The 13,998-nt window shown below is 37.8% G+C and overlaps 1 protein-coding gene across 2 annotated transcripts in view; it reads left to right on the plus strand.

Moving 5' to 3' along the window:
• Positions 1–10,768: 10,768 nt before the first annotated feature.
• tph1a (tryptophan hydroxylase 1 (tryptophan 5-monooxygenase) a) overlaps positions 10,769–13,998 on the plus strand; it is a 7,796-nt gene continuing 4,566 nt past the window's right edge. The window contains exons 1-3 of one of the 2 annotated variants that reach the window (XM_027163807.2): positions 10,771–10,969; positions 12,737–12,874; positions 13,364–13,547. In XM_027163807.2, coding sequence (XP_027019608.1) covers positions 10,874–10,969; positions 12,737–12,874; positions 13,364–13,547 — 418 coding nt within the window. In that variant the 5' untranslated portion in view covers positions 10,771–10,873. Of the gene's footprint in view, positions 10,970–12,736; positions 12,875–13,363; positions 13,548–13,998 lie in introns of both variants that reach the window. The other variant, XM_027163808.2, reaches the window with a different exon arrangement.

Genomic DNA, 13,998 nt, shown 5'->3' on the forward strand with positions numbered 1-13,998 from the left:
CTTATGCAATTATATAATTAGTGAATCATGTGGCAGCAGCACAATAAACAATCTCTAGTAGACACAGGACCAGAGCAGGTAATGTTTACATTCAGGTAACAGAGTTTGTAGGACTGTTAACCTTATAATGCTTAATGTATCATATTTAATGCATGAGTTTCTGAGACCTCTGCACCACCTACATTATCAATACTTTCCTCAAAAACCTGTTCAAAGCATGAACAATAATCTGAGACTTGTCTTCTGCCCCCTAGTGGATTTATCCATGTTCTGCACTCAATTGCAGGCTTTATGCTGTTTTTTCCAGTATGGCTTGTTTTTTTTTTTTTTTTTTTTTTTTGCAGGGACATATTTGTTCATTTAAAAAAGTATATTTTTTAAATTATGAACATGTACTTTATTGTAATACTAACTATAAGTGAATTTATATTTTATACATAACATTATAGTAAAATTGTGTTGAATTGAATTTTTCCTTAATTTATTTAATAGACATCACTGTATTGCATTTCATGATGCGATCTGCATTTTTCCTGTCACAGTGTTAAATACATTATTTTTTTAAATAATAAAAAAAATTGTCATCTGTCAAATGTCATTTTTAGTTGATTCCAACCTAATGGAATATTTGTAATAATGGAATATAACCTAATGTTTTATCCTGTTAATAATTGTCTTTTGTCGTTATTCATTTTCAGTAACACAATTAAATGATTATCATAATCTATGTTGTTATATTTACCAATTCATAAAACATAAACATTAGTGTTTTTGTATGTCTTTTTAGATGTCAAATAAAAGTAAAGTGTTATGAAATGGAAAAAATCTTAAAAACCTTCCAAATACAATAATCTCTCTCTCTCTCTCTCTCTCTCTCTCTATATATATATATATATATATATATATATATATATATATATATATATATATATATATATATATATATATATATATTAATTAATTAAAAAAAAGTCAGTTAATTGCCATAAATGCCTGATATATCAAATTTGATACAAAAAAAAAGAAAGCACGTTTGAAAATGGTCATTACAAAAAATAATAGTAAATGGAATTTCCTGTCAATTTGTTCATATGTCAGACTTTACAGGGTTAAATATGGGTGAAAAAACGTTACCTGGCGGACAGGAGTGTAGCCTTATGTGGTTTGCTGCCTCAGGTCTGCTTCAAGGTTTGATGTTGTGTGCTATGAGATGCTTTTCTGCTCAGCGTGGTTGTAAAGTGTGTTTATTGTAAAGCACTATTACTACAGTCTTTCTGTCAGCTCAACAATGTCTACAACTTTTCTTGTTAAAGACTATTTTCAACGTATTTCAACATATTTCTTTAATGTCCTCTCAGTGCATGCTGTAGTGTTCTCTATCGTCATCATAGGCACAAACTGAAAGTGACGTGACGTGACATATGGCTAAGTACGGTGATCCATACTCAGAATTTGTTCTCTGTGTTTAACCCATCCAAAGTGCACACACACAGTGAACACACACACACACACACACACACACCGTGAACACACACCCGGAGCAGTGGACAGCCATTTATATGCTGCGGCGCCCGGGTGAGTAGTTGGGGAATTCGGTGCCTTGCTTGAGGCCATCTCGGGCGTGGCCGGGCCCGAGACTCAAACCAACAACCTTAGGGTTATGAGTCAGACTCTCTAACCTTTAGGCCATGACTTTCCCAGCAGATCCCCATTAAAATATTTTTTTATTCTTTGTCATTTAACACTGTATGTGTGTGTGTGTGTGTGTGTGTGTGTGTGTGTGTGTGTGTGTTGGCTTTTCCTTTGTGGTGTTGTACTCTTACGTCTGGATGTACAGCACTTTGGTCAACTTCGGTTGTGTAAAATGTGCTTTAGAAATAAACTAAACCACTTAAATTTACTTGATGATTGTGAAAATTGTGCATAACATATTGCACATTCACTTTTTGCTACAAGGCTTCTCTATGAAGACGTAGCTACGATTTGATCCAGTTGTGTGTGCGTGCGTGTGTGTGTGTGTGTGTGTGTGTGTGTGTGTGTGTGTGTGTGTGTGTGTGTGTGTGTGTGTGTTTGTGTGTGTCTGTGTGTGTGACATACAGTAGTATGGAAAGTGGTTGAGAATTTTTCACTTGCTTGCGTTTGGTCTTTGAGTCCATTATATTTTTAATTCTCAAGATATCTCACGCACACAGGATGTAGCCTGTCCTGAATGCCATTCAATTACAAAGCAGAATTTAAATGAGTAATGTACATTTTGACATCATTCACCCTCCTCTCAACAGGAAACCATTGCGCATAAGATCTAGGCAGTGACGCCAGCAAGAATATAACAGCTTTTTAATTAAGCTTGGGATTGATATGCAGAGCAGCAAAGCGCTCGATTATCATGGAAATGCAGAGTGTAGGAGGAAGACCCGGCCGAAGCGTGCAGCAAAGGCTGAATTTTAGCAATGCCACGATGATGATGATGATGATGCTCACCTGCTAATATTAGTATTAAAGCTAATCTAGCGTGTATGATCTTTAGGCTTGAAAGCTTGCTTGACTTGTGTTTACCAATGAAGTGTGAATGTGCCCATTTCTGTAGAAGATTCTGTGAGGTTTAGAGGTGTTTTTGTGCCTTCTGGGGTCATTAGTTGATTAGAAGTGGCCAGTGACCATTTACAACAGACCCCAAAGTGAAGCAAAGGAGAGGAAAAGGTTATAAAAACTTATTGTTGTTTCTAAGATGAAATTATTCATAGGTGGGATCTGATTCATGGTCGTCTGTCAAAACACCACGCAGGCATAACATTCAACTCAATCTAGGGATATGGATTTTATTTTTATTTGTTGATGTTTAATATCCAGATGATGTTGTCCAAATCCAAACTTTTCCCTTATCCCTAGTTATGTTTGAGTTTTGAGTTTTGTTTGAATTTTGAGTTTGCTCGCTCATTATTTTTCAGCTGAATAGCAATACCGAGAGAAGTAATAGAGGAACAGTCACCAGACCCCTACCAAAAATTCTGGTCAGGAAACCATGAACCATCACAATGAGTTCCACGAAGCAGCTAGAAGAGTGCTGCAACATATACATGCATATGGTGCAGCACTCTTCTAGCTGCTTCGTGGAACTCACTGAACTGAACAGGCATAAATATACAGCTCTACCTGGGAAACGTTTCAAAAGACCAACAATACAGTGATTAAAAATACATGAGCGTCGACAAAGCTGTTGAAGAGGCATGTGTGTACAAATGTATGTTGCCTGGCACGTTCACTGTTCCATTCAATCCTCTCTCTCGCTCGCTCGCTCACACACGACGCTCTCTTATATGGTGTCTTTTCTAATCTCTCATTCGTCCTCACCTGTCTCATTAAAGCGTTAGTAACTCCGTCTAATCAGAGTCGCTTTGTCATTTCCTGCAGCCGGCGCTTCTCTATCTCCTGTCAACAGTACGACAATGAAAGTTTCCCCTCGGCCGTCACCTTCATGAATCCTTCTGTGGCCCAGAATAGACTGCTGACGCCATCACACCTTTGATTGCTCCTGTCTGTCCCTCATGCGTTTTTTTTTTTTCATGTTTTTTTTAAACTCCTCTTTGTTTAGATCGTTACTTAAAATTCTTTTTACTTTTTAAGTCCAACAATAATATGGTTTTTATGTTACTAAGCAAAGACATACATGCATGTTAAAGTGGTTTAATGAAACAGTGAATGATTACTGAGACTTATGTTTTATGTTATACTGTATGAAGCTTTATTCCTGCTCAGGGTTAGAATGCCGACTGTAATCCTTTCTGAGAAGACAAATCTGTTTCTTTTGTGTTTGTAAAATTGTGGATTGTCTGAAGTATCATAGGCGTGCAAAGAAAATGCAAACATATTTAATAAAATATATTAAGAATTCTGTTAGCTATTCGACCAGGAAATGTATAGAGATGAAAGTTATACCTACAAATTCTCCCATGATTCCATGACAAAGCGCTCACCCCCATGTCTCCAAATAGGAACGCTTACTGTACCATGTGCTTAAGTAATGTTTGTAGCACTAGAGTCAGAGATGATGTTAGAGAAAATGAGAATGAATCATAAATGATCAATTCAACAGCACTCAGCAACAGATATACACTATATATACACTATATATATTCCAAATCGTACCAAATCTTTAAATCTCTGTGTACAGTATACAGTAAGTGTAGCATCCGTGAGATTTGTTAGTCTCTGGCATTATAGCTAGTTATAGCAAGTGTGTGACAGTGGGGTAGTTGAGATTAGCAGAATTTCTAAGCCATTCCGAGTATGTGTGTGTGTGTTTGTGTGTGTGTGTGTGTGTGTGTGTGTGTGTGTGTGTGTGTGTGTGTGTGTGTGTGTGTGTGTGTGTGTGTGTGTGTGTGTTCGTGCATGCATGCTTGCACGTCTAAATCCTCTGAGCAAAATGAACAGAAGCCAGATGCATGGTTTATGTAATTAACATCACTGACATTGTTTTTTGCCATTTTGTACATGTACTGTATACATGAATAAAAAGCTTCTGACGACTTCAGTGCTTTCGATTTAGACCTCTGGATCTGGATCTCTGGTTCTAACTGATTTGTTAGCAATAAAATAGCTAACTGTGACAAGGGATTTTCTGAATATTTAACTCCTTGAAACAGGAACCTGCAGGAGTTTATAATATTTTAAAAATGCTGGTATTTACAGAATAAACGTAAAGGTTTAAAGTTTACTGTGAGCTTCCATGTTAATTTGATGTCACATTTGATTTTATTTGGGATTGAGACTAGAAATGGCTTCGTTCCGAGTCGGAGAGCAGTTAGTCAGATGCACAGACGTCAAATACGTATTTATTTCAAATCAATTTATTTGTATAATGCTTTTAAGAATTCACATTGTCTCAAAGTATATTGTACAGAAGTAAAGAAACAGAATAACAAAGTTATAAAAAACTTTAAAGTTTAAAATGAAGTTACTGTTTATCTCTAACAATATTCTTTAATGAGCAAGCAAGAGGCAACAGAGGTGAGGAAAAAACCTTGGGAGGAACTAAACTCTGACACTGGACAGTAAATAATGTCCTTTCTATAACAGTCAGCAAAATTTTAGAGCTCATCACAGACTTAACACTAATTCCTTCCTGCTAAAGTTTTCAAATTTTCACTGATGAAGCCCCGAGCACAAAGCTGACCAAACGCAATAGTTTCTCAAGATGGCATGATAGTCTATAGGTGGCCTCATCTACAGCAATCTTATGAGTCACGGGCTGTCCATGTAGATCAATTCCCAGCAGAGTGCACACCAGGAGATGAGGCTCCAACCAGGGGTAAGGCATCAGGACTGATGACATACTGTAGGTCTGGAAGGAGAAGCGATCAGACTAGGAACTTAGAACACTCGGAGCTCGGGAGTGGGCTCAGACTCGGGACATGTAATGAATCGCTTGTGTGGATCTACTGTGGTCTAGATGTAACATGATGTGGGGGCAAGTCATGGCCTAATGGTTAGAGAGTCTGACTCGTAATCCTAAGGTTGTGGGTTCGAGTCTCGGGCTGGCCACGACTGAGGTGCCCTTGAGCAAGGCACCGAACCCCCAACTGCTCCCCGGGCGCCGCAGCATAAATGGCTGTCCACTGCTCTGGGTGTGTGTTCATGGTGTGTGTGTTCACTGCTGTGTGTGTGCACTTTGGATGGGGCAAATGCAGAGAACGAATTCTGAGTATGGGTCACCGTACTTAGCCGTATGTCACGTCACTTTAATTCAGATATTTTCAGTAGTCTTGGTCCTACTTTGAGGAACTTGCTTGCTTTTTATCCAGGTTACTCTTCTTCAGTAGTAGATCTGCAAACAAGTCAGATACACAGTTAAAAACTTTTAAATTTGAAATGCTTCATGCAGCCAAAGCTGGACCCAGTATTCGGGTTGATAACCGATGAATCGAGCTTTGTTGTGTGTTTTACTGGTTGACTGCCAAATGAGCCTGTGTAATGAGGCGAGTCTGTAATGAGATGAGTGGGCACCGTTGAGCTCACAGTAACACGACTCTTTCTCTCCGGATGGATAGAGCCTCTTCAGCACAAAGGGCTAGAAGCTGCATAATGTCAGCCTGCTCTGTCGTTAATTAACACTGAGATCCTTTTTTGTTGTGTCTAGAAAAAAGGGGAGGTTGAGAAATACGCCTGAGCTTATACGTTTAATTAATTCTTTCATTTCATTTTAGTTTATTGCAATTATGGCTCAAGTACTGTATGAGTACATGATCGTTTTCTTCAGATTTCAATCGTTCGGGCCATTCGACGTTTAACAGAAACACCAGCGCTGACAGGCCTGAGTTCTACTAATCAGAATGTGGTGTTTAAGACCAATTTTCCATTAATCCTATACACCACTATAACCGCAAATGAGTGAGATGGCACGATGTCCTGATATGACCGGTCTAATTCTCATGCACCGTGTAATGTCTAGCAGAATCTTAACCTAATTACCAGTATTGGGTTACCAGAAAGAGCATCCCGTACCACTGAGTGCTCATTATAACCATCTATGCCACTTAAACCACCCTAATGATCGACAATATGCGTGTGAATCAGTGCAACACAAAAGCAGTGGTTTGAAGGCAGTGATTAAAGGCAGCTACATGGACACAGCAGACGGTGTCCATAAAGCATAAGTGTTCCCTTACCTTAAGAGACCTTAGATGTACACTGGACTTTAAAAAAGAGCCAGCAACCTCATTATAGGGATCAATATAAAGAAGAAGAACGGGTTTTTAAGAGCTTTGCTTGAACATCCACATTGTCAAAACAAACTGTCTTATTAAAGACATGAACACATAGCAGGCTCTGTACCTGGAGATGTGGCCTGGTGCTTATCAGGTCCATCACCAAAGTACATCCCGTTTATCCAGATCCCAGAGGATAGCGCTTTGATCCTCTTTTCCTCCCCAATCCAGGCTCCTGAATAACCCTCTGATGTTGATCTGAGTTTGTTTGCCTTCTGCCAGGTGAGTCTCATCAGGGTTTACACACTGTCCCTGACAGCACACACACACTCCGTAAACATACACACCTGTACCATCGTGTCTAAACATCAACCAGTGGGATTTTAAAAGCACTGCTTAATGTTAAGTCAAATAGTTTTATCTTAATTATGTACATATACACAATATGGCCAAATGTTTGGTTACACCCGACTGTCACACCCATATGAGCTTTTTCATTTGGTCCAATGTTTGCTGTTGTAATAACCTACACTTTTCTGGGAAGGCTTAGATTTTTGGAACATGGATTTGGGAGATTTGCTCATTCAGCCACAAGAGTATTAGTGAAGTCAGGCACGTAGGCAGTGTTCCAGTTCTTCCCAAAGGGTTGAGGTCAGGGCTCATGTTTGGATGTCTTAGTTTCAAATTATAGTAATACTACAGCACAAAGATGTCTGATACAAATGTTGGCTTTCTATTTTGTGGCAGCAGTTTGAGAAAGAAATATGAAAAATATGAATATGATGGTCCAAGTATCTACAGATTTTTGTCAATTTTGTTTGAAAGGATTTTTTGTTACCATGAACAGGGTGCAACATTCAAAACAATGTAAAGTCTTTCTACACACGATTATTTGTGTAAAATAAGATTCAGTTTTCGGAACCAAAATTCCGGTAGGACGTACACACACAAGCAACATAACAGAATAAATTAACCAGATATGCCGGTTCCATGTTTAGCACGCCTGACTCATGTCACAAAGCATGTTCAAAGACATTTACTTTCAGTTCAAAGACATTTATTGTCGGCTGATTGACATCTCTATATTGTGAAAGGCTGTGTGAGTGTGTGGAATTGTGCCTTGGGATGAGTTGGCACTTCATCCTGGGTGTCTGCCTCCATGCAACCTGCAACCCTGTGTAGGATAGGCAGTACAGAAAATGGATGGATGGATAGATAGATGGATGGATAGAGGGATGGATGCAGGTTTCAGCACAATTTCATGAGATCCAGTGTAGGAGGGTACACTTAGAGTGGCTTTGAATCATTTCCCAGCATCGCTTTCCATTATACAGCTCAGGTTTCTGTTCTGATTTGTATTACAGGTTATCAGAGATATTAATCACTAATGCACTTTATGAGTGTCCACCATGATGGATCACTGTGTAAAGAAAAATTAAGTGCTTCATAAATTACGCAAATATACAGATAACGAGCACACATTGTCTTGGGTTAGTGTCCCAATAAATTGTCATCACTGTTATAATGTGCCACTTATGTAGGTTTTTTTTATGTAACCCTAGTACCGATTTTTGTGATTACAGATAAACTAAAGAACCTACTCATGGCAATTAAAATCTCAGTACATACAGATTAAACATGATGGTTTTTATAAAAACAAACAAACAAACAAACAAACAAACAGATAAACAGATAGATAAATAAATAAATAGATAAATAAATAGATAAACAAACAAACAAATAAACAAGTAGATAAACAAACAAACAAACAAATAAACAAATAAATAAATACTGTAGATTATTTAATTAATTCATTTTAAAAAATGAAGTAATTCCTTGCTGCCCTGCGATGGGTTAGCACTCCGTCCAGGGTGTATCTTGCCTTGAGATAGGCACAGGCTCCTCGTGACCCGAGAAGTTCGGATAAGCGGTAGAAAATGAATGAATGAATGCATATAATATATAATTCACAGTGCCTGGGTTTTTATATAAAAAAAGAACAATAAAAATATCAAAATAAAATCTGAAATGAAATATGTCATTGTGAATAATATGTCATTGTGAAATGAAATAATGGCATTAATGACAGTCTAATGACAACGTAATGACATCTGTGGCGAGAAAAATGACTGAAAAATCTATGTATATCGCACTCTTGTGTTTTTATTGATATTAATAAGAGAGCATTTTCCCCCTTTCTACCATTCCTGAAGAAGTCTCTCTCTCTCTCTCTCTCTCTCTCTCTCTCTCTCTCTCTCTCTCTCTTCTCTCTCTCACTCTCACTCACACACACATTCATTTGTGCAATTCTAAGAAAAATCATCAAAAAAGAAACTTTTGTTGATTTCTGTGGTCACTTATCATAGTTCCACAACTTACTAAGACCAAGCACCACGTTATACTTGAAGCCTTGGAGAGCCGTAGCCACAAACTGGAGATGAGGCATAATCCTCTTAGCCTTTCAAACTACACGTGCACCAAGCCTGCAAACTTACTGACCCAAATTTGCACAGTGGATCAGAATGACTGGATCAAATGGGTCACACAGACGGTCCTGTATCACACTCTAACACTTTCAGAACACTTTTCAAGAGTTATATTTCCAATGGAGCAGAAATGTCTCAAGCGTATCCAAATAAAATCAAAGTATCCTTCTTAATCTTTCTTAATTGGTCCAGTCATGGTGGAGATTGTTTGTCTTGTTCTGCACTGTCCTGCCTGTCTTGTTTGTCCTGTCCTGCACTGTTTGCACCAGGTTGCACAGTTGCACTTTATGTGGCTCGGACTTACTTACTAGTCCTTAGCCCTGTCTTTATTATACAACAACTATATATGGTTGTAATGACAATAAAAGCTTCTTGACTTGACTCGATGTATACGTCTAAATGCTGACTTTTTTGTCTACAATTCATTTACAGTTCATTATCTCTATTTTGTTTTTTATGGTGAATTCACATGTTGGTAAAGTTTTTGAATTTACAAATTTATCTAAGAAACACACACACACACACACACACACACACACACACACACACACACACACACACACACACACACACACACACACACACACACACACTTTCCTCAAATCCTTAAAGTGTTGACTATCCACATGTGAAGTGTCGGACATGGTAGCTCAGTGGTTATGGTGTTGGACTAGGCAACTGCCAAATGAAGAAAAAGGGTCAGTGAAGAAGCATGGCCTACTGTACCATTTTGTCAACACTTTTACTTTTGTTTTTTTTCTGACCCATATTTTCATTGTTTTAGACTTTTACTTTAATCCTCAATTTCATATTTGTTTCTTACTTTTTTCGTAGAATACACAAAATCATAATTTCAATAAAAACATCTTGACCGATTCCATCATCTACATATTGACAATTAAATAAAATCAGTGCTCTTAAAGGTACATAAGATAGGATTTGTGAAATATAGGCCTCTAATGGCTAAAATAGTGGAGCTCAATAAGATTTGAATTATTTTTTTTTTACTCACTGAGCCTGCCATCATTCCCTTCCAAAGTTTAGAGTGGTTCAACGAGAGTAAGCATGCTAACTAGAGTTATATGTGGTATGCTGAAACGGTTATGAAATGATTGACAAGATGCATGAAACCTGCCTGACTGTACCTTGACTGTAAGAAAGGACAAATATTAATTCTTGCATTTTAAGAGTGTATAGAGTGGGACATGAAACTTCCTTCCCTCTTTAAATTTATAAATAAATTGTATGGTATTAATATTATAGTCACAATGGATCTATTCATTTTCCAAAGAGTGTGTGAATGTATTTGTGAGAATTTAGCCATTGTACAATTTTCTGTATAGCTTTTTCTTCAAATCCTTCAGGACTTGTAGATTTTATTTATTTATTTATTTATTTTGATGTGACTCATTACCTAGTCGATGATGAAGTCCTCTGCGTTTACACGACACGTTTTGTGTATGAAGAGAGAATACAAAAAGGCGTGGGTCTTGTGGTCCATGACGTGAAGCGTACAGCTGTTTTTCCATTCGCTGGGGGGGGCTTATCATCCATCCTCTTGTCCCTCCTCGCTGGTGTCCATAAGTAGCATCGCGCACTCGTCTACTGCATCACTCCATCCTGCAAAATAAAAGGACTGATCCACGGGTCCAAATAAAAGGCGCGTTTCCAAGCGAACTCACAATGTATTCGAGCAAAATCGAGGGGCCACGTAGAGGAAGGTCATTTGATTCAATGAACCTCGGCTTGTGTTTGGAAGAAAAGCAACTTAATAATGAGGTGAGAAGCCTGACTCTAAGTTGTGTGTGAGTTTGAGATGAAATGTATGCAATGAAGAAAGTTAGTAGAAGGTTAACCAGCCTACTATCCTGACGTTTCTGTTTTTGATGCAAAGTTATTAGGGATTTAAATTGTTATTCTATAGCAATATGTGCAGGTTTTAGGTTGATGTGCAGGTCCTGCGATGTCTCACGTGTGCACAGGTGTGTATGGTCGGTTTATTAACCAGACACGAGCTTTAATAATAAAGTCGTTAAGCCGAGTCACTCTGGCGAGACTGTTCGTGCGTCAGGCTTTAAGAAGGTCAAGACCGCGACGCAGTGTGTGTGTGTGTGTGTGTGTGTGTGTGTGTGTGTGTGTGTGTGTGTGTGTGTGTGTGTGTGTGTGTGTGTGTGTGTGTGGCACATGGAAGCAGTGATGGCAAGTTAGCCTTCGACTTTCTGGGTAATTAGTCTGAGACCTTGAAAAAGCTGGGGCTCACATATGAACTGTCAGTGAAAAGTGCAGTGCTTTAGAAAGATGAGTGATGTACTTTTATATATTAATCCCTATTAGGAGAACCTAACTGAAGTTGACACAGGAGAGAGAGAGAGAGAGAGAGAGAGAGAGAGAGAGAGAGAGAGAGAGAGAGAGAGAGACTACTTTTTTAAGACTACTTTAACTACTGTTAATTAAGACTACTTGCGTAAATGAGTATATGCGTAAATGCAAAGCGCGTAAGAACAGTGATTAAATGCTCCCCAATCCGTGTTACGATTAGTGTAGGGCGGGATTATTAATAGCCTTCTTGGCACGACAAATGGGATTGAGGTAAGGAGACTCGTGCTGGTTAAAGTGAACCTGATTTTCTCGGTGTAGATTAAAGTGAACCTCATGCTCTCAGGACTACAGACGGGACAGCGGGCGCACAGAAAGCTGCTCCAGCTCGCGTTTGCGCACGCTACAGCGGTCAGTAGAGCTGGTTCTCAGTTGGGTCTCTTCTGTAATACTTTTTAAATTTCTTAAACTGAAAGAGAAAATACAATAAGCAGTATTCTATTCTGGTGGTACGCTGAGCACTGACAGTGTATTCTGACTACTCACAATGTATTCATTGAATTTTAGTGTATTTCATTATATGTATGCATTACTGTAATTCAAATGTAGTTTACTGAAGTAGTGCGTGTAGTAAATATAATTTCTTTTATACCTCGTATTTGGATAGATAGATAGAGAGAGAGAGAGAGAGAGAGAGAGAGAGAGAGAGAGAGCAAGAGGGAGAGAGAGAGAGAGAGCAAGAGGGAGAGAGAGCAAGAGGGAGGGAAGGAGGGAGGGAGGGAGGGAGAGAGAGAGAGAGAGAGAGAGAGAGAGAGAGAGAGAGAGAGAGAGAGAGAGAGAGCACTTCCTCCTAGTCTGGAAGGGGAATAATTACTCTCTTTAGAAATAATAGATTAAATACATGCAGGTAATTTGTGTTAATTTTTCTCTTCACTGATGTTCGAGTTGTTAAAAAAGCATCAGGTCAGAGAGAGAGAGAGAGAGAGAGAGAGAGAGAGAGAGAGAGAGAGAGAGAGAGAGAGAGAGTGTGTATGTGTGTGCTTGTATTCACACTTATTAGGCCTTGTAATTAAATGGTCTTTAGGAGAACCTTTCACTTAATCCACACCAATTTAATCCACACCCTTAATACGGTGTTTTAAAAAGAGTTTGTAATCGTTTTATTGGGGGCACTGACAAGGGACAGAGACACTAATCACACTGACAGGTTTTTTTTGGCATCTTTTACAGATGAACAAATCAACCTTTCCTAAGATTGATGAGAACAAAGATAACAAAAGCGTGTGTAAAGAAAAGGGTCGTGCAGCTATAGTATTCACACTGAAGAATGAAGTCGGGGGGCTCGTGAAAGCACTCAAACTGTTCCAGGTAATTCTATTCTGGCAGTGTTTGTATATCGAGTTAGGTCATGAGGTCATCTTGCATTATAAAGTTTAAACAAACAAATTAATAATTGTTTCTGTAGACCTATTTAAATTATTCCTTTAATTTTAAAAAAAAAATGCAACAACATTGATGTCAGTGCTTATTCAAGATATCTTTAATTCAATTATAATGATTCAATTTTACAACTCTTATTTAAAACATTATTTAATTCTGTCAGATATAACCAAACAAAACTTTAGGCTTATTGTATTAAGGATTTTATGCAGCACAGTTTATGTTGAATTTCCTACTTTTAAACTTTATTTCTCACTTCTTCCAATAAACACAAGTTCGTGCACATTTTCTAAAAAAAAAAAAACCTTTTTAAATTATTATTTGTCTTTATTTTTTATTTACTGCACATCTTAAAAAAAAAGAAAGAAAGAAAGAAAGCTTGCGTATATGACAAACCTTCTTGATTTTTATCAACAGGAAAACCAGGTCAATCTTGTGCACATCGAATCCCGAAAGTCCAGGAGGCGCAACTCAGAGTTTGAGATCTTGGTGGACTGTGACAGTAACCGTGAGCAACTGAGTGACATCATACATCTGCTGAGTAAACACGTCAACGTGCTCGAGCTGGACACTCCAGACAACCGACTGCCAGAAGAAAGCGGTATGACCTGGAAATCATGTCTACATGCCAAACATACCATACTAGGAGAAATTGTAAATCTATGTCTTATAGAAACTGCTTGCAACTACTTGTGCTACTTTTATGCATTATTTTGCACATGGATCCTTTAACATTTTATATCATCTGTGTGTAGAATAATTTCAAATCGATTCAAGTGCTTTTAACAATTTAGATTGTCTCAAAGCAGCTTTACAGATATATAGAAACAGAAAATATATAAATAAAAATAGGTATAAGAATAAAAAATAAATAAATAAATGTAAAAGTTTTAAAATGAAGTTACTATGTATCTCTAACATCTATCTTTAATAAGCAAGCCAGAGGACACTTTTCTAAGTTAATAATCTGTATAAAATCTGTATTATTCATTGTGATTAAAATATAATTTTTTGAAATATCTTCATTCACACATTGAAATAAATATTATAAA

Source organism: Tachysurus fulvidraco, chromosome 10, assembly GCF_022655615.1.
Source record: "Tachysurus fulvidraco isolate hzauxx_2018 chromosome 10, HZAU_PFXX_2.0, whole genome shotgun sequence".
NCBI lineage: Eukaryota > Metazoa > Chordata > Actinopteri > Siluriformes > Bagridae > Tachysurus > Tachysurus fulvidraco.